This window comes from Nyctibius grandis, chromosome 4, assembly GCF_013368605.1.
Source record: "Nyctibius grandis isolate bNycGra1 chromosome 4, bNycGra1.pri, whole genome shotgun sequence".
Taxonomy (NCBI): Eukaryota; Metazoa; Chordata; class Aves; order Nyctibiiformes; family Nyctibiidae; genus Nyctibius; species Nyctibius grandis.
In genome coordinates, this window is record NC_090661.1 from 27,486,056 (window position 1) to 27,508,881 (window position 22,826).

General features: G+C 48.1%; 1 protein-coding gene across 1 annotated transcript; it reads left to right on the plus strand.

Moving 5' to 3' along the window:
* The first annotated feature begins 1,076 nt into the window (after positions 1-1,076).
* Positions 1,077-22,250, plus strand: PACSIN3 (protein kinase C and casein kinase substrate in neurons 3). The gene is given in 13 exon segments (XM_068398419.1): positions 1,077-1,151; positions 14,416-14,496; positions 14,499-14,515; positions 14,922-15,003; positions 15,006-15,056; positions 15,059-15,076; positions 15,853-16,088; positions 16,502-16,657; positions 17,213-17,388; positions 18,207-18,327; positions 18,802-18,938; positions 20,151-20,311; positions 21,933-22,250. Coding segments are annotated over 12 exon segments (1,305 nt in total). The 5' UTR covers positions 1,077-1,151; positions 14,416-14,462; the 3' UTR covers positions 22,049-22,250.
* The last annotated feature ends 576 nt before the right edge of the window (positions 22,251-22,826 follow it).

Sequence of the window (22,826 nt, forward strand, 5' to 3'; positions counted from 1 at the left end):
TGGAAGTCCAGATTATTCAGATAAAGGTTTTCAGAGGAAAGGCAGAGCGACTGAAAAGAGTTAGCAGGATTGGGCTGATAGAGAAAGAAGGATGCCAAGCTGAGCTGAAGTGAAGCTGCTCTACAACCCCAAGGAGAGGGAGTGACCTACGCCTCGCTCACAAGCAAGGGCACAGCTCTCTGCTTGGGTGGGAGCTGGCCTTGGGGAACCTGCTGGGCCTCCTGCTCCAGTGCGCCAGGCTGGCTCTGGGCCCTGCGGGTCAGCCGGCTGGCACAGCACAAAAAATAACGAACTAAAGCCGCAAATCCAGTGGGCAACACAAAGAAGAGCCCAGCTCCTCAGGGCTGGTCAAGCGTCCTCCGAGCAGGCACCTCCTCAGGGGGCCACCTCCCTCCCCCTCCCGGCGCCCGCCATGATGGGGGGCGACCCGGCCGGGCAGGCCTTCCCCAGGGAGAGGGCAGCGCCCAGCCTCAGGGCCCGACCCCAGGCGCTCCGCGTGGAGGGGGAACCGCGGCGAAGGCCGGCGCTGCCCCCCTAACCCACTCCCGCCCCGGCCCCACGTGCCTGGGCAGAGCCCGCTCGGAGGCGGCGGCCGCCCGTTAATTGGATCAAGAGCCCGGCGGAGGGGGGCAGGGAGGCGGGAGCCTCGCCGGAGCTGCCCCGCCGCCACCGGAGTGCCCGAGCGCCGGGCCGGGACCGCCCCGCCGGGAGCTGCTGGTAGGCGGGGCGGGAACCCCCTGTCCCGCGGCTGAAATAGGGGGAGGGCCCGGGCCGCTCCCAACCCAGGTGGCCGCTGCCCGCCGAGCGCCCAGCCGTGCCGAGCCGCCTGCGAGGTAAGCGGTGGGGTCACCTCTGCCGGGGTCTGCGGGCTCCGCTCCCCCAGGCCAGCCGCCCCCCCCAGCTGCCGGGACACCCTTCGGACCTGTTCCCCGTGGGGTGCCAGGGGTCCCGGCGGCAGAGCCCGGCCCGGTTCCGCCGCCGCCTCCCCGCGGCGGGCAGCGCGGCTCGGGAGGCGCTGGCGGCTGCGAGGGAAAAGTTTCCTCATGGAAAGGGGGCGGGTGGGGGAGGCGGTGCCCGGCCGGGCGCTGCCTGTGGGCAGAAGGGGATCGGGAGGCGGCTCGGCTCGGCTCGCTGCGGAGCGGAGACCCCCGGTAGGCGCGGGGGAGCGACGGTGCTGCGGGCCCGGGAGGGGCGGCGGGTCCGCGGTCCCCGGCAGGTTGTTCGTGGGGGGCTCGGGGAAGCTCCCGGGGAGCTCTGGTCGCTCCGCGCCTCTTGCAGCCCGGCCGCCAGCCTGACCTTCACTGGATGCCTCGCCGCCGGCCTCCCCGGGGCCGGCCTGCCGCCGCCCCGTCGGTGGGGGCTGCAGAGCATCCCCCTCCCTCCGTAGCCAGCGCCTCCGCTCCGCGGCGGGGACAGGGGCCCCTTTGTGCCGGATCCGTGTTGAGACGCTTCCCACTCTGAAACCGGAGCCGCGGGCACAGGCAGTGGAGGGGGGTAAAGCGGCTTCCCAGGACCCCCGGGGGAAGGGGCCTCGCTGGGGCCCAGGCTCGGGGGGCTGCACCCCCTTGTCTCAGGGGTGTCCATGTTGTCGGTCTGTGAGCTGGGCTCCTGACAGCCGGAGTGAGGAGTAGGACAGTCCTGGCCTTGTTCATCCTCTTTCTCCCTTCTGGCTACTGACAGCAGTCTTGGTGTCAGGGAGGGGAGAAGAGGGGTGTGGGGCAGACCAAGGGGTGCTGCCTGTGGTGGTGTTGCCTGGCCCCTGGCAGGCTGCTGGGGTTACCGTGTCCTCTCCAGCCGAGGGCAGGAAAAAGCTGATAAACATAGAGGGTATTAGTGGGCCTGAACATCCAGTGCTTGAGAAGATAGTCTATGATTTGTCACTGCACATGGGAGAAGGGGTCTGTGATCTCTGCAAAGCCATCCATAAGTGAAGCTAGCGTGGCCCAAACGCATTAACCAGTTTCACCACTTTCTGTGCCAACTATGTGTTCTTTGCTTGCTTCAGTTCTTCAGGCTTGCAGAAGGCTCAACTTGGTGGTGAGGGGGAGGTTAGCTGACCACCTCCGGACACTTGCTCCTGGCCCTAGGAAGTAGTCTGGCCTTTTCCTTCACTCTTTAACCCTCCTTACCCAACTGGTGCTCCCTACCTCCTGAAACAGGAGATGAGCCTCTCTCTCCTTTAAATCAACCGCTGGTCTAATTTGCACAAAGGATTTTCTGATACGATGGTAATTGATTGCAGTACAGAACCCTAGCAGAGCCTCCCACTCCACCCTGGAATTCAAATGTCACCAAGAAGTCACTAAGCCTTACAAGGACTCAAGTCATTCTCAGTGCGTAATGGGAGCAGAATGCACAACTGTAGTGTGTGGGCTAAAATGACAGGGTCCAGATACTCCTCACTCCAGGTGTGAGCTGGTCTCTGGGTGGAGTCAAAAGTGGAGCTTCTCCCTGTGCATTGCATAACTGGGCACATTCTTTCAGGCAAGGATTCGTCTGTCTGTGAAGTGCACAACATGCTCTGTGTGAGACAGTCTGTTCTGCTTTGACAGTGTTTTGTGTTATTAATGGTATTTCCCTAGAAGTTCCCTAAAATATTTACTAGATTGTCCTTCCAGTTGCAGCTTGGAACCGAATGAATGTGCGAGCTGGATCAGCTGCTTGCTGCCTTCCCTATTCTGTGCCTGCTGTATTGTATTGCTTTATTGGTGCTTTTTTTTGTTTCTTTTGACTGATGAGTTTGAGCTTCTCTGGCTTGCCTGCGCTTGTTCAAGTGAAGACTGTCTCCTTCTCAGGCTGTCAAAAGCAGTAACTTCACTGTTTCAGCTAGGTATAGGCCTGACAACAACTGCCCACCTGGAACTCCCTTATCAAATGTCAGTGAGTAAATAAGGATTGTGTGTGACTAGACTGTGCCAAAATACCTCAGGTCCTTGGCAGACTGTGTGCATAACCAAGCCATAAAAGCCTGAAAATCTTGCGGATCCAAATTCATTTCTTTACAGGACAGTGACTGGTGCTTTTAGTCATTTTAGGTTATTGTGGATTATACAAGAAGTAGCCTGAATCTTTTGGGCTTTCCCTGGATGAACATGAGTTTCAAAAACAAAACAAACCTCTGTGTGTGTATCTTTTTTTTTTTTTTTTTTTTTAAATTCAACAATACAGTCAGGTATATTTGTAATGCGACCACTTTTTTTAGGAGATGATTGCAAAACTGTGAGAACACGTTAGTCACCACACCAGGGGCAATATCAGCTTCTGTTAGGAACTCATGTGATATCACTGAGCATGGCAAATACTGTATATTCTTTATTCTGGCCATCTTGAGGGCTGGAGATTATTCGGTTGTTGTTTGAACTATTTGGTCTGTGTCATGGCTGGCATCCAGCGATTGAACTAGGGACCTCAAAAGCTAAAAGTATCTGCCTGTAGCCCGAGTGGAAAAAGCTATGCTCTTGATCAGAGAGCATTAATAAACTGCCTCTATTTTTGCCATCAGCTGATCAGTGATGTGTGAATTTGGGCTGCTCTTGAGAGTTCATGGGGAAATGCCTAACAATAGGAGAGCTGTTTAAGCCCTTTGAGGGACTCTTATCTTTTTAAAACAGACTTTCTGATTGGGCAAGCTATTTTATCACTAGTTACTCAGGATGATGGGTGTAGAAGGTACTGTATGACAGGGAACTGTGTCAGGTAGATTTAAAAAAAAAGCCTTAATACTGTAGTCTAGGGCCTTAGTGGGTGGGACAGAAAACGGTGACTACTGTATCTGGAAGTTTTCATGAAGAATTTGGGATTTTGCTCTTTGAAGAATAACAGTAGAGCTTTGCATCCTGGGAGCAGTTAAGAAACTGTTCAAGAGGTAGCTTTTTGCCTCTGCCTTGTGGCGTGGTGACTACTGTAATTTAACATCCAAATGCACTCTGACTGTCTGGGCACAAGTTCTTCCAGCAGCACGAAGTATGATGTCAATGCAAAGAGCCTGGTGTGTCCTCTGCTGTAATCATCCAGCTTTGTTTCAGTAACTGGTACAATAGTTTCATGTTCCTTCAAGCTGAAATGTGGGCTGAAGCTGGGCACTGCTATAAGGCAATATATGTGACTGGCATCCTAATCATATTTCAGCCTTCAGTGGTTTCTCCTCACTGTGCATGGCACAATGGAAAAGAGCCTTTCAGACTTGCGATAGTCAGAATTTGTGTGTTAAATCTAGTGGTTGTCACTGGGCATTGTAGTTTGTTGAAGATGCATGTGAGAGATCTCCATGGCACCAGGGGCCTGGATCCAGAGGAATTAGGCTTGTGTGGGATTTAATTCTCTCTTAGTAGGTGACTGTGGTAGGACTCTGTTTATCGTGATCTGTCAGTAAGGTTTTCCAGGCTAGAGGAGTTAGAATTGCTGCAGGCAACCCACAACTAACAATGTTAGCAAGTCTTCAGCCTCCTCAGTCCTGTCCGTGCTATGAGCTTGTCCAAGCTGTCTCTCTTCCATTTGCAGGAAGATATGGTACTTCCCTCCTGGGCTGTTGGGGACATGGTCAATCTCTTCAGTCGCCTACAGGTCATTATCTGCTGGCAGTAACTTCCTCCTCTCCCTCAGTATCCCTGCTGCTGAGCCAAACCTCTCCTGCCTCTGAGAGTGCTGAGCTGTATCAGCTGCAGCACTGCTGTGTAGAGCTCTGAAGTAGGCTTGCTGCCTGTCTCTGACAAGGACAGGAAGCTTTCATGGGGGACTGGGAGAAGATGCAGCATATTTCACTTCTTGAATGATTCTAGATATTTATTTTTGCTTCTTGGTGTTTTCAGTCAGCTCTTCCTTGCACAAGGACTGCTGACCTGTGGAAACCTGTGTGAAAGCCTGCTGTTGACTCCAGTAGGCTTCTACCCCAATGCAAGCAAAAAAAACTAGGGTTTTGAGCTGTGGGATAGGAGCTGCTTCAGGAAGCCATTGGGCATGGGAATAAAGCCCACTGGATTGCTCTGTTTGTGCTTTCTGTTTTTAAAAAGTCTCCCAGTGTTCTTTCCTCACATGTCAGGTTAAGTCCTAAGGATCAGAAACTGAGATCATTGCTTTGGGCAATGGGCTGAGAAAGCAAATGACATTCCAGTGATGCTGAACAGTTAAAATCTATTCTGTAATGTGTGCCCTTTGGCCTGACTGTCCCATTTGCTTGTGTTCTCCTGGAGTCTTGTGGATAACACTTGGGATATGAAGTAATTTATATTAATAGTCCTGTTGTTCAGCTTGAGATCCAAAAATTTGTTTGAAGAGACACTACTGATACCAAAGAGCAGATTCTGTACATAGTATGAAAGTAGATAAAAGTTGCTCCATGACATATAGGATAATGAACTTCAAGAAGAATGCATGAAGTATGAATATCCACAGCGCAGGCCAGTTCCTAACAGCTGTCTTACTTCAACCTTGTTATCTGTGTGTATCTCTGGGAAATACATCAGAAAGGCACATGGGTATCTTTAGGAATGGAGTACCTACAAAGTGATTGAATCAGCTAAACTCTTCTTGAACCAGGAGATGCTATGAAGGGAATCTAAGTTACTGAATGTTCTCTTCAGTCCACAGAGCAAACGATGCTTTCTTTTTACATACTTTGTCCCATAAAAGACTGCAAAATGACTCTCTGTAAAAGCTGGTCTATAGTCCTTCCAGTTCATATGGTACTGAAGTCTGCCTTACAGTTGCAGTTGTTCTTTACATTGTTTAGATTTTCCTGCAAGGAAGCAATGGGATAAGCCTAGCTCTGGTGACAAAGGTGAACAAAGAGCCTTGCCATCAAAGTGGAGGAACTGACCACAACAGTTCCTGGAACAGAAGCAATGTGTGTGATGCTTTACCTCATTCTTCTCCTTTACCATAAGAGATGTCCTAGCACTCAGTCTTATCTTATTCAGCTCTCACTTCAAAAAGTTGGTTGTACTCCTTTCTACAGCCTGTTTGGGACTCAGAACTGTGGAGGGAACTAGATGAACTTCAGAAATGCCTTGATCTTCTTTCGGATTCTTTTCTGCGTTATGTGAATATTTGGAAGGAAAGTATGCACATAATAAACACTTTTAGTAGATCAGCTTTTACCAAGTAAAACCAGAAACCTGTTTGATGCAACCAGAGATAAAGAAATACAGTACTTTGAATTAATTTGCCATATGATTGGTCTGAATGACAAAATACTTGCCAACTCTATCTTCTATTCCCCCTTCCTCAAAAGATTGCTAATGGAAAAGACCACTATTGGTAAAGGGAAGCCAGAAGTTGCGGAACTGCAGCTGGGTTAAAAAACCACTGTGACTTCCAAATGGGAGGAAGGGGCAGAGAAGGCTGATTGGAAACATCTGACTACTGTGCAGTCTAGTGAAGCAAGAAACTACCAGAAGCTCAGTGTTAGAATGGAGCAAATGGCTTGTGGCTCCTCTAAAGGTTGTTTGATTGCATTGATTGCCGTCTGCTTCTTTAAGACTTCTTAACACATTCAAGTAAACTTGATCCCTGCTCTGGGGGTTGCAAGGTGATTCAATCACAGGAAGTGAACATTCCATTGACAGGGACTTACATGAGTTTGCTTTCCCCCCCACCCCACAACCCCAGGAAACATCCCTCATCACCACCCCCATTATTTTTCCCCTTTGCTCAGGGTTGGATGAGGCTGGGGCATTTTGTATGGTTTGGATCACTGCTGTTCATGTAAAGATCTGAACAAAACAAACTTCTTTACTCAAAGCCTGGTTGGAAGTGGGTGGACTGGGTCAGCCTGCTATTGTGATGAGTTACCTTAACTAAGTTACAGGTGACTGTGTTACAGGATGGACTATTGATCTTGTCTTGCCAGTCACTGAGTGCAGAAAAAAGACATGACCAGGTGAAATGTAGATTAAATCCTGGAAAAACTGTCTGTATTCAGTGCAGATTGAGACTGCTTTGGCTGGAGCTTTAAACGCCCGTTTATCAATGATTTAGGAAGAAATAGTTTCCAGTTGTTTGGGGTCCCTTCTGATTAAAAGGGAAGTGCTGATGGCATGTATTTACTGGCAAGCTGGGTGTTTATTTGCAGAGACTGATGCAGCAGGGTAGGAAGGACCCTGGGAAGTACCCAGCGTGGAAGCAAGCAAGTGAAGAGGCTCAGGGAGTGGGACAGTAGAGATTACAGGTTCTCAACATTTGCACGGGTGAAAACCTTGCCCTGAGAGAGGGGTAAGCCAAGGAGTGTGAGAACTGGGAAGTGGGCATGCTGACTAAGGTGTGGAACAGGAGCTATGCTATTCGCAAGGCTAAGAAAGTAGGCTAGTGTAGTGCTGTTCTTAGTAGTTTGGATGTGTGTCTTTTTATTAAGCTATCTGCTGTTCCTATTTGTAGCTGCCTGTAAAACACGTAGACACAGCATACATGTCAAGATTATTCCAGTAACCATCTTGAACATAGCAAATGAACATGGCCTGTTACCCTGTCAGAGTGTGGTACCCCATGGTCCAGCACTGATTTCCTCCCTCTTTTAACTCTGTGGATATTTGAGATTATAATAAAATTTTTCATAGGAAGAACAACTAGGGAAAAACTAACACAGATGTTGATAGCCCAATACATTCCTTCATTACCATTGTCTCATATTGTTCTGTTAACCAGGACAGATCTCTTTTCCTGTAATACTAAAGATCTCCTACATCATATTGGAAAAGAAAGCAGATTTTTTCCTTTTCTTGGTGATACAATTTCTGCCTGGTAAAGCTATATCAGTCAGCAGTCTTAACCCTTAGATCAGCACCAATGTGTTGGTAGAAGCCTGTCTTGTAGCCTTGGCCGCTGAGAACTTGACAGGGAATAGCTAATACATGTGGAAAGTGTTTAATTCTGAATGAACGTTTTGAAGACAACTTGAGGTAACGCATAGGGGGATGTTTGTCTTCAGTAGCTTGGTCTGAAAGTGGAGAAGACCAATATAAAGAAGCTGTGGTCTGAAATAAGAGTAATGAAGCAGCATGTAGACTCAGGAGGTCAGCCCCTTAAGTGGAACGGGATCTGGTCTGTATTTTAGTACTTCAGTATAATCAGGGAGAATTTTGCTAGTGGACAGCCACATGATCTCTAGAGAATCATTGTCTGGGAGATGGGATTCTGTTACAGGCTTGCACGTAGCTGCAGTGACCTTTGTGTGTACTGTTCTGCCTGATGTCTCTCTGACCTCTCCCTGTTTGGAGAGACCAGCTGAAATCTGTCTTGAAACTGCATTAGGCCACCCTGGCAGGCTGCAGTCCTTAGGGAGTGGCTGGGAAACACTGTCTCTTAGTCCCTTTCCCAGTCAGGTGACTCTACCAAGGGTGTGACCACAGCAATAAGATAAATATCTCTAAGGGAAGTTTTGGAGGATCTTCATGTTACTTGGCATCCTCTCTAGCTGTAGAGAAAAACTGTCCCCTCTTCAGAAAGGTGAGTATATCTGTAAATATCAGTCCTATATAATGGCAGTGGACAGCATGTTACTGGGCATCATTACAGTCACTGATTCAGAGCTATTGGATGTGCACCTCCAGAGATGTTGAGGCTGGAAAGGACACCCTGTCCCATGCCCCATTTCATTCTCTCCATCAGGGACCTTCCTAGCACTGCTGTGCCAGCAGCAATCCAGTTCATTACAATGCTGGAGTCATGTGGAACCTCCTGGCTCCAGCTCTAGTTCCTTTCTGACAAGTTAACAGAAAAAAATAAAGGGTTTTCATGTCTGCCATTCTGTAAGGGGAGGGGCGCTGTCATCCTTTTGTGTATTTGGATTGTTCAGATTGAAATGTTTATCTGCAACCTACACCAGAAATGCCCTGGAGTGAAAACACCACCTTCACCACTGCCTGCTATACAGAAAAGTGACTCTTTGGGAATCAAACTGGTCACAGAAATCTCACATTGCTGCCTTGTGGTGTTAGTTGTTGTCTTGAGATGGAAATCAGTAGGTAGCAGCCCATTCCTGATTAAAACTCTTGCTTAGCTTGGCTTTAACACCTATATAGAAATCGGTCCATAATAAAAATGTGTTTCCACCAAAGCCTCAGTTACTATTACTAGATAAATCTAACTCAACTTGTTCCTATGTGTGTCTGCATCCAGCATTTGCTGTTGCACTTGGGACAGGGAAGAGGAGTTGGGCAGAAGGCCTTGTCTGGTGCAGTGTACAAGCTCTGTTTCTGTGGATGAATTCCTGCAGGACTGCACGCACCAGCCCTTTGAGCATTTGTAGAGTTCAGAGGCTTGTTCTTGTCAAACTTAGAAAAACAATTGCTTGCAAGGAGTCTCAGGAGGCAGTGGAGCAATGCACAGAAGTGATGCCTTGGGTGTTTGGGGGCTGGAAGTATTGGAGTGTGGTGTAGAGGGAAGAGGATGTCTGTGGTTTACCTGCCTCAGGGAAAGGTTTCTGAAGTGGAGAAGAGTGATTGTTACTATTGGGTCTAGAAGTTTTATTTGTGGATGAGGACCCTGTTGTACTCATGTTGAGCAAACATGAAACAAGACATACCTTGTAGTGGGTTGCCAGATTCACACGTTTTGAATGGGAAGGTTTTAGCCTGATGCCTTGGGCTGAGGGCAGAGATTTGTGGCCTGAGATAGGTGACTGACTGGAGCAGGGGTGAGATTAACAACATTGTTAAAGGTGGAAACAGCTCAGCCATGACAAGCCTTCTGGCATATCCCTGAGTGGAGCTCAGTACCAGTGAGGCAGACATGAGCCACTCTACCTTTCTGCAGCTGAAGACCAAGAGCCGTTTTTTGATAACTTAATAGGGAGTTGATAGCAGGTGTGGCCTAATACCTATGTTGGTCGTAAGTGAGAGCAGGTATTTGGGGGAAGGAGAGGAGTGCCATTTTTAAAAACTACTAGCAGAAAGGGCTGTAGCTCTGCAGAAATTTCATTTGCGTGGTTCAGTTTGTCTACCTGATGTTGCTGGCTGTAGTGGTGTCTGCGATGCCCTCATCCATAATCGTGCAGAGGTGTGAAGTGAATAAAGATGTAGTCACTCTCTCCCTCCTTCTTCAGAGAACTTGTCTTGCAGGAGCTGCAGTGAGGTCTCGAGTAGCTCTTAACTGTGATAGCTGAAAGAGGAAGGTAAAATAAACATTCCTTTGCCCTGCAAATACGATTTGTTAGATAGCCTCCTCTTAGCAGAGGTGGCAGTGGCATCAGAGTGTCTTGTATGTGGTGCTGACCCAGTATAACTCCAGCTATATTGCTCATACTGTACAGGCCCTGCCAGCCCTCCTGAATCATGTGGTGGCTTTTGCTATATCAGGCTGTCCACAAAGTAGCCCTGTCATATCTACTTTGCTGTAAAACAACCTCCAGGCTTTGGCATGTATAACTCATATGTTTGCTTTTCCTGGCAAACTCGGGTTCTCCCTGGTCTCAAGCTCTTGGTGGCTCACAACACATGGGGTGTTTTGGGAATAACAAGGCATGAGGGGGTGGAGTGGCAATGTATTTGCTCTTCTAGGGCTCAGGGTGACAGCAGCAGCTGTTCTTCAGTCCCTGCATGCAGTACGAAGTACCTTCCCTACGTGTGCATGCAGATCCAATTTGATCTGCTGACTGACATGGGCTCATGGAGTATGTAAAGTCCAGAAAAAGCCTGGCAGAAAAGGGTCCTCCTTGTTTTTTGACCTTTCTGCTTCTACCAGGCTAGATTTTTCTGGACTTCTATACAGTCTATACAACTGCTATGGAAATATGTACTCGCCTCGCTGCTACTCAGGTCATGGAGATTAGCCTGTAGAAATATTATACTACTTTATTGTATTCTCCTACCTAGCTACTGTGCCAATGACTACAGTATAGCCTTAAGCTGTGGGATACTTTGCCGCATGATATTGTGGATGCTGAAAACTCATGTGGGTTGAAAAGCAGAGAAAATAATGGAAGAGAAATCCATTGAGTTTTACTAAATTCATAGGTGCCACATCCAACTCAGGAAGTTCCTGTCAACAAATGCTTGGAGGCTTGGAGAGCATGCAGGGAGGCATCATGTATGCTTGCTCTGTTCTCAAAGCAAGGGAAGGTATCTGCTTTTGGCTGCTGTCTACAGAGGCTATGAAGCTACAAGAACCCTTAGTCTGATTCAGCACAGCTACTATGACATTTCAGAGCCTGCTGATCTTAGTGATAGTAAATCCAGATATTTGGGTTTGTAACTCCTGAAAAAATAAGTAGGTATGGCTCAAATTCTAATGTGGAAACTGCAGAAAGAATGGATTTGGGTTTGGGTGTTTTTGTTTTTTGCTTGACTGCCACTCAAACGAACAAGCACATTCTGACACAGCAGTTTTCCACATTTGCCCCCAAATTCTAGCACTGTGTAGTCAGCCTGAATTGGAAACCAGAGATAGAAGGCATGTTTGTGATTCATTGCTTCCTGATAAAGTGGGGATGGGGGTGTGGGGTGGAAAAAGTGATACAGACTTCATGTGTCATATCTAATTGATCTATGCCTTCATCAGGAGAAAGGAAGGGTCTGGGGCAGACTTAAGTATACTTTCACGTAACTATTCATGGAGTTTTTTTAATCTTAACAATTTCAGGAATGTGTAGTCTGGTTTTACTGGGGACCACTGGGAAGTCTTAGAAGGTTTATGATGAGCTATAACTTTTTGACCAGTGACCTAGATCATGCAAAAGTCTCAGCTCTTCCCCCCAGCCTGTTCTTCACCAAAGGTCCCTAGTCTGTTTGCAATAATCCGGTTCCGCTTTTCTTTCCTTCCTCCTCTTTTCCTACCTTCTTTCACTTTTTCTCCAGAATTGTCTTAATGTCTGGCTAAAACTCCTACTTCCTCCCAGGTTTTGCAGTTTCTGCTCTGAGCTGTATGAACTCGCAGTCGCCCTAACCTTCCAGCCTCAGCCGACTGGATGTTGGTGACTGAGCAGAAGGTTTTTTTGCTTGTCAGTTTTTTAAATAAATAGACTTCTGACATTGAAGTAGATCTTCAGGGAAGTGAATGTGAGGCAAACAAAAATGCCTCTTTCTGCCCTCACTTCTCTTAGCCTCTGCAGGCCTTTTACTTCCCTTTTCTATGTGGAAAGTTGACGATGGTTACCTGTACCATAATGATAAAATAAAGTATTTCTGAGAATGTGATGAGGAGAGCTTACAGAATTAAGGGACAAAAAAGCTCTGCTGGTAGAGAGCCACAACCTACCAGGGCAGTGCTAGGTGCTCTGCTACTGATAGGAGTCCAGGCCTCTGTACCAGCATGTGCATTCTTGTGAGTTTTGGTTTTGTTTTTTAAATGTTATCAAGTTATCGAGTTATCAAGTCCTTTGTCTTATATATAAATCCTTTTAATCTTTAGTTAAAAGGGACTGGAGAAAGTGTATGTGTGTGTCCTTTCCTTTTCTTCCCGAAGCCAGCTATGTGTAGAAGTGCGGGCAGCAGAGCATGGAGGCAGGGGGGTTTGCTGAACCAGACACTGTACTGTGAGGGGGGACCAGGCCCCACATACAGTGCCCGGGGAGTGTGCTTATTTTGGGCCTTTCTGGCCACGAGCTGTTCCCTTTGCTCAGCTGTTGTGATGCCACCTTTCCTTCACAGTACTGTCATGCCGCCCCAGTGTTTCTATTTTAACTCTCTCTGGAACTAGATCTTATGACCCAAGGATTTGGCATCTCTCCTACGTGCTGGAACATGGCATCTCAGGAGGCACAGTGGCTGCAGCTGCTATATCGGAGGGTGCCCCTCCTAGTAGCTGGCAAAAGGGGGATACCCCTAGGATTGCAATGCATCAGAACAGGCAGCATCCCCACAGAGGAGCAGCAGTGTTTAACCATGCCCATCTCTGTCTCCTCCAGTCTTTTCCAGAGTTTGAAGAGCTCAGGACATACTTGCTAACTGTCCACTGCTCCCCTGTGGCATTTTACTTTCAGCTTTCAGGTATGTAGTTACTGGGGTCAAGAGTAGAGTTGCATGCCCTGGAGGCACGTAAGATAGCTTTGTAGCCTGCTGACAAATGGTGGGGAGGGAGGACAGGGACAGCTGGTGGCATGGGTGGAGGTATTCTTCAGGTTTCAAGGTTTGTGCACCCAAGTGTCACGTCCCATTTAACAACTTGCTTCTATGACTGGAATTCAGCACTTTCAGCCTTCTGGAGAAACCCAGAGGAACAGCATTAATGTACTCCTGACACTCCCCGTGGGATGAGACGGCAAACAGAGCCCAACTGTTTCCAGAAGAAATTAGGAAATTCCTGCAGTCTGTGTTGGGGTGCTTCATGGTGTGGTTCATGCCCCTGAGAAGGATTTGCAGGAGATGGGAGATGTGGACTCTTGACCTGATTTTCTTCATCTCTGCTGTGTGCTCTGTGGGCTGACAGAATGAGCAGATACCTCTCTGGGGTGTGAGGGAGGCTTTTTATAACTAGGAATGTGCAAGAGGAGAAGTGGCAGCAAGGACATCATGCTGCATTAACCCAGGCTTGCCTAGAATGGAGTGGGTTTGTGAGTGAGTGACTGGCCTTGGGCCTTTTTCATTACTCCATTTCTTCTTCCTGCACAAGAGCAACCTGAACCTCTCCCCAAGGAATTCCATGTCAGGAACAAACTAGCAGAGTAGGACTAGCACAGGGGAATGTGCAAAAAGTTCTGAGAGGACAGAGGATGAGATGAACCTTTTACTTTCTAGCCTAGATTTTGAGCCTAATGCAGTGAGAGAGTTCAGTGTAATGAAAACACCAGCTCTGTAGGGCTGTTTCTAGCGAAGCAGTGCTGCTGGGTAACCGGCATGTGTGCTGCAGTGCCATTTGGCTGGGTATGCCCCAGCATGTTTCTGTAGTTCTGCTCAAGCCCAGCTCAGCTGGTGGCATCTTATAGGGCTCCTCCCCATTCAAGACATGCCTGCCTGCTGACTGCTTAGCTTGTTTTCTCCAGTCAGTTGTTGTAATCCCGTAATCCTGAGTCACACTGCGAAGCTGGAGTCATCTTCATTGACCAAAGACTTACTTAAAGTCTTTCAAGGCAGATTTCAAATAGCTTTAGCTACCTCCACTTCTGTAGCTTTTGCTACCCTCTTGAGGGCCTTGGTTAAGAAAGGAATCTCTGCAGAGATGTCTAGTGCTGCTGAAAGGTGTTTGGATTCACTAGCATCTCCAATATCTGTACAGCTGAGGTTCGGCAAGATTGTCTTCTACAACATCCTTTCCCAATGTGCTACAGGCCTGCCAAGGAGGCCATCTGTCTGCAGGGAGGAAGGAGGGGAGGTTCAGTCCTGGGCATCTCTGCTAGATCTAGCCGTCTGCTGCTGGAAGTGCAGTGATGCCAGTATTGCCTGCAGGGCAGTAAGTTGGGCTCCTCCAGCTCCAGGAGTCATGGGACCTGTGCTCTCTGCAAAGGCTCAGCCAGTGCTGTGTTGGAAATCACTTTTCCTCTCTTCTCAGCTTAACTGAAATCTGCAAAAATTCTCTGCTGCAAGAAAACGGGGGTGATGTCATCAGAAGATGATGCTGGCGGGGAGGCTCCTGGGGCAGTTTCTGGGAGGTAGGAAGGTAATCGGAGTGGGAGGGGAGGGAGGAATGCCTGCTTACCTCCCACTTGTGGAATTAGAGGGTGAGTTTCAGGTTCCTGGGTGACTTGTTACTCTTGGGGAGTGGAAGGGAGGAACTGTGGGGAGGTTCAGTAACATGCTGTGTGTTACTGCAGGAGGAGTGACCCTTTCCTCCACAGATGCTGTGGAGTGAGAGCTCTTTGTTCAGCTGACACAGATCTGAGCTGTGAGAGAGCAAGCAAAGTATCTCAGCTTTTTTCCTTCACTGTGAGAGTCTCCCAGCTGCTTGGCTTCAGAAGGGCCTGTGCTCCCTTCCATGCAATGATTGACCTTTTGCTCTCTGTTCTGAAGGACATGGACTCAGTACCGTACAAATGATGATGTTGTGTGAAATTGCAGGCTGGAAACTACAGGCGGACAGTGAAGCGTGTGGATGATGGTACCCGGCTCTGCAATGACTTAATCTCCTGCTTCCAGGAGCGGCCAAGATAGAGAAGAGCTATGCCCAGCAGCTAACAGAGTGGTCCCGTAAGTGGAGACCAGTGTGGAGAAAGGTAAAGTTGGCAGGTGGACTGGGAACAAAGGATGCAATCATTGCACTCTTCCTTGAGTGCTCTCTCTTACTGAGATGATGCTGTTTCCTTGGGGGACAGGCTTCCCTTCTCCAGGAAAGGGGTGACTTTATTGGGCGTGTGTTTTGTGTGTGTGTTTGTAGCCAGTCCTCCGATTCACTTGAAGAGGTGTTCTCTGCATCGTCAGGTGTTTGTTTACAAAAAAAAATACCTATTTGTTTAGTTTGGCAAGTCCTTGGGCAGTCCAAGTCTTAAATCAAGCTGCAGATTTCCCTTTTAAGGATGGCTTGTCTGTCTCTCCTCCAGTCAGAGGATAACTACTAATGCTGTGATTTAGTGGCAGTGGGCTCAAACTGATAGCGTCTCACAAAGTAATGGGAAACACTGGGACAGATGTCCCAAAGGACCCACTGGTCTGTGAAGCCGAAGCTTAGTCTCAGCCATGAATTAGTGTTGCTATCTGTCCTGAAGCTCAGGCCAGATCTGTGAAGAGAATTTTCTACAGAAACCACCTCCTAGCAGGCACCATCTGGGACAGCTAAGGCTGCCCAAAAGAAATACCTGTCTTGGCCAGCTGTAACAGCCAGTCTAGATGCTGCCTGGTGGGACTGTGTAGAGACCAGTCAATGCTGACTTGTGTGATGAGGAAGAGTTAAGGAAGTGACCCCATACTGATAGATGTGTGTATGAGGAAAAGAATTTGCATTTGCTTCTGTGGCCAGGAGGTGTAAGAGCCCATCTGATGCTTGTTCCTGCAGGTCCACAGTATGGTACTCTGGAGAAGGCCTGGCATGCCTTCCTGACAGCTGCAGACAAACTGAGTGAAATTCACTTAGCTGTCCGGAACCACCTGGCTGGTGAAGACTCGGATAAGATCAAGGCCTGGCAGAAGGAGGCCTACCACAAGCAGATGATTGGAGGCTTCAAGGAGACAAAGGAGGCAGAGGATGGGTTCCGCAAGGCCCAGAAACCCTGGGTGAAGAAGATGAAAGACGTGAGCAAAGTGTGAAAGGGGAAGGAGGGATAAGGGCAGTTGAGCTGGCTGCCTGATTGTGAGAGCCGCTGGGCAAACAAACTGGGTTTAGCCAGAGCAGCAGAGGATGCCAGAGAGGGAGGGATGTCTTGATGGTCTCTTGTTCTTGGTAGGTTTTATAGCTTCCTTCCCATGTGGGAAGACTTTGGTAACAGGCTCTGTATTCCTGCATGGCAGGTGAGCACTGAAAAAGAGATCCTTTGGAGGTACCTCTTCCTTTTGGAGCATGGCTTGCTAAATGCCAAATTCGCATTCCTGTTAGGTTGTCTTGAAACAATTGCTGCTGACTGTAACAAATGTTAACATGCCCTCTCTGAGTAATGGAGGATCAGTGTGGTCAGGATTATGGCTTTCTCTGCATCCTCGTCCTACAGGTGGAGACTTCTAAGAAAAACTATCATGCAGCCGGAAGGAGGAGAAAACAGCCCATACAAGGGAGAACCCATGCCAAGGCAGACTCGTCTGTCTCACAGGAACAGCTGCGCAAGTTACAGGAGCGTGTAGAGAAGTGCACTCAGGAGGCTGAGAAGGTGAGTGTGTTGTATGGATGTGGGTCACAAGGATACTCTTCTTGAGGAAAAAGCACTGGTTCTAATGTCACTCAGTGAAATGGCTCCTGCTGAAGCCTGTAAGGAGGTGTGAGATCCCATTGTCTTGAGGTTTTAGTGAGTTAGACTGAGACTTCAGCAACTAAGACTAAGGTCCCTCTGTCTTTGGTGTTGGGTAAGATCTAATTTATAACTACATGTAAAAAAAAAAAAAGTAGGGTATTTGGTGCAGGGGGTAGCAGCTGCAGAGCTGAAGACCTGGCTACCAAAAGTGACTAGTTTGCCTGCCCACAAGAGGGAAAGTGCGGAAGGTCCTCTATGGAGAGGGTGGCAAGGAAGAACAAGGAACTTGCAAGAATATTAGGAGAGCAATGGACTGGGATACCAGCTGTGGGATTTCTTCTTCTTTCCGTGCTGTATTTGTTCAGCAGTGCAGGGGAGATAAAGTGTCAGTCCCAAGCCAGAGCAGGGGGAGTGTCGCTGGTGTGATATCAAGGCAACATATCTCACCATTGCTGTCCTCCTGGGTTGATACAGTGCAAGGATCAATATGAGAAGATGCTGGAAGAGCTGAACCGCTACAATCCCCGCTACATGGAGGACATGGAGCAAGTGTTTGAGGGCTGTCAGGAAGCAGAGCACAAGCGGTTGTGCTTCTTTAAGGAGATGTTCCTGAATCTGCACCAGCATCTCAACCTCTCCACCAGTGAAAGGTACCAGCCCTGACACAGGAGGGAAGTCTGCCAGCCTGGGGTGCCCTGGGCTCTGGTGAGGGGTGCCAGTTCTGATGTCTGAGAGGGAGCTGCCTGCTTGCATCAGGCAGGTCTCACTTCTTCCCCTTCCAAGTGTGTCTGAGAACTAACATTTGGTCCTTCTAGACTGACTAGTGCTGCTGTCTCTGGTCTTGGACAGTGCCAGGCTCCCCAGAGAGGATTCTTTCTGCCTCTGAACCCTTCCTCTTCCACTACTGTCCAGTGGGTGTGTTTCTATTGTATGAAATGCCTCCATGTTGCTATATGTAATCCCAGTCTGAGGAATGCAGCTCTGTTGCCTTCTAGTATCTATAGCCATTACACCCATTCTGCCCTGAGTATAGAGACCTTTTGTGAGATAATGGTAACCATAAGCCCACAAGTTGCGCTTAAGTAGGGGTTACACTGGGAATGGGTTGCAGCCAAAATCTTCTGTGCTGCTATACTTTAAGGTGAGGGAACAAATCTGAGCCACCTCCTGTCTGTCTGCAAGAATGTGCCAGGCTCTTTCAAAGCTCATTTGATGAGCTGTGCTGAGAGCTGGCAGATGGTAGCCACTGCCACACCAAACAAGGCTTTCCCGTTTGCCAGGCTGACTCCTCTGTAAGGGTGGCTCTGTTTTCTCAGGGCTGAACAGGTGCTGCTCCAGCATCCTTAATCCTGTGGGACTTTGGATGCTATGTAATTGTGCGTGTGGTTATGCTCTTCGTTCCTACTTGGCTTTTGGGAAACTGCTGAGGGACTTGATTACTGATGGTTCTGTCTATTCCTGGTCATAGCTTTCATGCATTATATCAAGATCTCTACCAAGTCATCATGGCTGCGGACAACCAGGAGGACCTGAAATGGTGGCGCAACACTCATGGACCAGGCATGGCAATGAATTGGCCTCAGTTTGAGGTGACGTAGCATTCTAGAGTCTATTATTACTATTTCCAAACATTTAGCTGCTTCACTGAAATTAGTGTCTTGCTAGTCTTGTGTTGGGAAGACCATGTCTTTGCTCGGCAGGCTCAGAACGTTAGGCTCTTCTAAAACTTTTGGTGTGTGACAAGCTCTTTGGTGCCCAAAGGAACACATGCAACCCTGCCAAACTGCAAATATTCCAGCCATCCAGCTGCAAGGTCAAAGACCAGGAGCTGGTGCTCAGGGCCTTGGGACAAGTTTCTGTTATAATTTTCCCACAGCCCCTCTTGTTGCACCTTGGGATTCAACAGGAGTGAGCCTGCTACACCAACAAGGCTGCTTGGCTGGCCAGCCACAGCCACAACTGAAGTATGACCTGGTGTTCTGTCCTTCTGTATTGGTCAGAAAAGATGCACAGAGCTTTTGTATCTGAGTGGCTTAATGGTATTATTGCTTTTCCCTGAACAGGAATGGTCCCTCGAAACACAGCGGACAATCACCAAGAAGGAGAAGAGTGGCAAGATGGCTGACGATGTCACGCTGACTAGCATTTTGCCTGCACGGGATGGTGTTGTCTCACAGACCCCTCTGCAGACAAGGCAAAGGTAAGGGCTGAAGTCTGTGATGCATCAGGTTAGGAAAAGTACAGTTCTGCCTAGGGTCATGAGTGGCTTGGAGTGATCTCTTCCTTAGCTTCCTGTCTCTTGCCCATGCCACTCTGGAAAAGACAGGATAGAAAAGTGGGTTTAGGGTAGTGTGGGGTTTTTTGTTTGTTTTTGTCTAGTCCATAACTGCCTCACAAGGTGCGTTCCTTGTAAAGATCCTTCTAGTGATGAGATCTGGCCTGGTCAGACTAATGCTGTGTGAGATTCTGGCAGGCATTTCCCTAATTCTTTTTCCCAGACAGGGTGAGGAGAGTTGGGAGCTGGCAGCTTTGCCAGTTAGCTGTACTGTTTCCTAAATGCAGGCATCAGATTTTTTTTTTTTCCCCTGGCATGGTGCTGAGTACTACTTGACAAGTCTGGGTATAGCTTCTTTCCTTGCCAGGAAGCAAGCTGGAGAATAGAGAGAGGCTGAAGAGACTCATGTCCTACAGTTCCAGTAGCCATCCTGCTTTAAAAGGTGAACTCTGGCCTAAGTGAACTGGGCAGAAAAGAATGGGGATGTAGAGGTGTCTCAAGGCCACTAGTGTATTTCACAGTCTATTGGATTCAGGGGCCCTATTTGCCAATCTACAGGTTTTCCTATCAAGAGGAGCAGAACAGCCTCTTCTATGACAGCCTGAGGGCACCCACCCATGTGAAGTTAGTATGGAACATAGCCTCTTCAGGGGTTTTTGGGTTCCAGGTGCCTGTCCTCTGCTGCTCTTGCGCTCTGCTCTCATTCCTGACTTGGAAAACAGCATTCCAGACATGTCTCTTTGGGATGGGAGACATGGCTCTTCCTGTCTCTTATTCGTGGCTGGAATAACTCTGGACACATCTGGGCTCTCCAGTTAGGACTGTCCTTTCTTGTGTGAGAGCATGTGCTAGAGTAGGCTGAGGTCATGAAGAGCGTGCATGCGTGAAAATACTTTGAGAATGACTTACCCTCCTGTCCCTCAGGGCTCTAATGCTGGGATGCTTTCAACCAAATATAGCATCTCCTGGTATCTCTCCTCCCTGTTCACCCTCATTTGGCTGTTGGACCTCTTGCACCTTATTCTGTAGCATATCAGTCTAGGGGGGAGTCAGGGTGGTGCACAATTCAGGAGGAGGTGGGTCAGAGATGAGTCTACTAACAACCATCTTGTCCCCTCTCTCCTTCAACATACAAAGTGGAGGGAAGGAAGACATTTCGGAGTGGTCAGATGAGGACACTCCCCAGAAGTGCCTGGATGCCCACGGGCATGAGGAGGACATAAAGGTGCCAGGTGTACGGGTACGAGCGCTGTATGATTACACAGGACAGGAGGCTGATGAGCTGAGCTTTAAAGCAGGTACAGAAGCACTAATCTCCTACTAACCTTCTGCTGTCCCCACTTGGGCTGACTGAATGATTGAAACACTCTTTAAGAACTGGATGTCCCCCTGAAAACTGATACTTGTTTGTCTTCCCCTGGCCTGACCCATTGCTAGCTCCTCAGAGGTGGATGATACAGTGGGCAGTCCAACCTGTTCTAGACTAACAGACAGTGAGGGCACATAAAAAGAGACTGCCTAGGCCTTGGTCACAGTGGAGGGAGAGCAAACCCCAAGTGGTAAAACAGATCTTTCCTGCCTCCTCTTAAGGTACTTATTCTGTACTGTATCTTGAGACTTTAAATGCTTCTCCCTTGTGCCATTGATACAAAAATTATATAGGCGGTCTGGATTGTCCTTTGAAGTAACCAGAAGATAGATGCTTTAGGAGAAATCTCAGCTGACTGACATGCACTACTGAAGGCAGAGTCCAACTGGCAAAAAACACGCAAACCATTGCTCAAAATGGGTATCCTAGGAGTGGAGATCCTGGCTCCCAGAAGAGGATTGAGTGAGAGAGAATGCTGGAGCAAACAGACCCTTCCCCTTTTGTTCCTTCAGTTAAATTTAATTTGCATGTCTTCTCCAACTCCAAGAGGACATCTGGATCTTGAGAGTGTCTCTAATCTTGCTTGTTTTGAGTCTTACATGGTATCTCTGTGCTATACCTCTCCAAAATACACCCCTTTTGAAAAGGCACTGAAGTCCTTCGGTAGCAGAGGCTTGTGCCTGAGGCCAGTTTCTATGCTGCAGCATTACCATACTAGTAAACTTCCTAACACTAACTTGTTGCTTTAAAATATCTTATGATATGGGTGCTCTAGAACTTGACTCTTTGCTCTCTCTTTCCACCCAGCAGATGTAATGAGGCATGACTGGTTAGCTTTGGTCATCCCCTTTTTGAATCTGCTCTGAGCAGCATGCACCAGTAGGGCTTAAGCTTAACAGCAGATGACTTTGTTTCTGAGCCTCTGCCAGCATGGGATGTGCTCACTGATGCAGTCAGACCTCACTCTCTGGCAGAAGTATGACCTTCTGCTGATGGAGAAGGGGACCTTTCTGCCCTTTCCCAAAGTAGATGTGGGAAGGTTAAAAGCCTTTCCTGGTCATAGTCTGAGAAATGGGTTGATTCCATGCCTTGCTGGCCAAACCAGACACTCCATCATGAAATAGTAATTTTGGGTCCTAACAGCCTGAGCTTAGCAGCCTCTTACATTTCCTTCCCACCTGCTACAGAGGAGCCACTAAGAAAGAGATCTCCAAGATCCTTCTGATCTTTCTGGCTTTTAAGCACATTCCTCTTGGGGGAGGAAAGCAGGCAGAAATACAGGGCACAAAAATATTTCTGATGCTGAACAGCAGAAGTGAAGGTTTGTCTCTAAGTTCCTTGGTGTAGGGGATGGTACTGAGCATAGATACTGAAGAGGTCAGTAATTCTGGCTTTGATTAAACTGCGCTATGATACAGAATGTGATAAGGGGAGAAAAGTGTGGTGATTCAGACCAATAGGTCTTGCTTTTTATCAACTCTTCTGAGGCAGGGAAAAATGCCTTGCTACCTTTTATGAGGCTGCTTCCTAATGACTGTTTTTGCTTTTAGGTGAAGAACTAATGAAGATTAGTGAGGAAGATGAGCAGGGCTGGTGCAAGGGTCGACTTCTCACTGGCCAAGTTGGACTCTATCCTGCTAACTATGTTGAGAAGGTTGGATCATGATTGCTACTGCCCTGCTAGTGTCTCACAGCCACACCAGCATCTCCTGCAGAGGTCACTGGGTCACTGCTGGCCCCAATCCACCTTTGCAGTATATCCAGCAACTTCTGGACTTTGAGGGCACGTATTCCATGTAACTAATGCTTCATTTTAAACGCCTAGACCTGTAGGGATTTTCTAATAAATAAACAAGGATGAGTAAAGACTTCTCTGACTCTGAGCACTATAGGAGTGTAGAAGGAAACAGATCCTCTTGACTTTCACTCAGTGAAGGGAGATAAGTGACACATGCAACTCTTTGAAACAGAAAAAGGAGACTTCTTTGGCTTCAATGCACGTCCATCCACAGGGTGGTGGGGTCTGCCCTGCCCCCAAGTTTCCTGTTCAAGGAGCTTTGGATGTGTAGGGCAATAGGGAACTTCTAGTATTTCTTCCCCTTTCTAGCTCAGTCAAGCTGACTGGCAGAATCTATTTATTCTCTCACATCTTTCAGAAGTCTTCAGTAGCCTTCACCTGCAGGCTTGTTGGCTCCCCTGGTAAGGCAGCTGGTGTAAGTGATACAGCTTCAACAACCTCGATGTCCCCTCCCACTGCCCTCAGACTTGTTGGGATAACACCAGGAATGAATGATAGTATAGCTTGGGGACAGGAGAAAGAGGCTTCTATCTTGCATGATGTGGCTGTTCAGGCTAACAACTTGTGAACAGAACTGACTTGCAGCAGATGGGAGTTGACTCAATGTTCCCTGACCTAGAATGGGCCTTGACACACACTGAAGGCT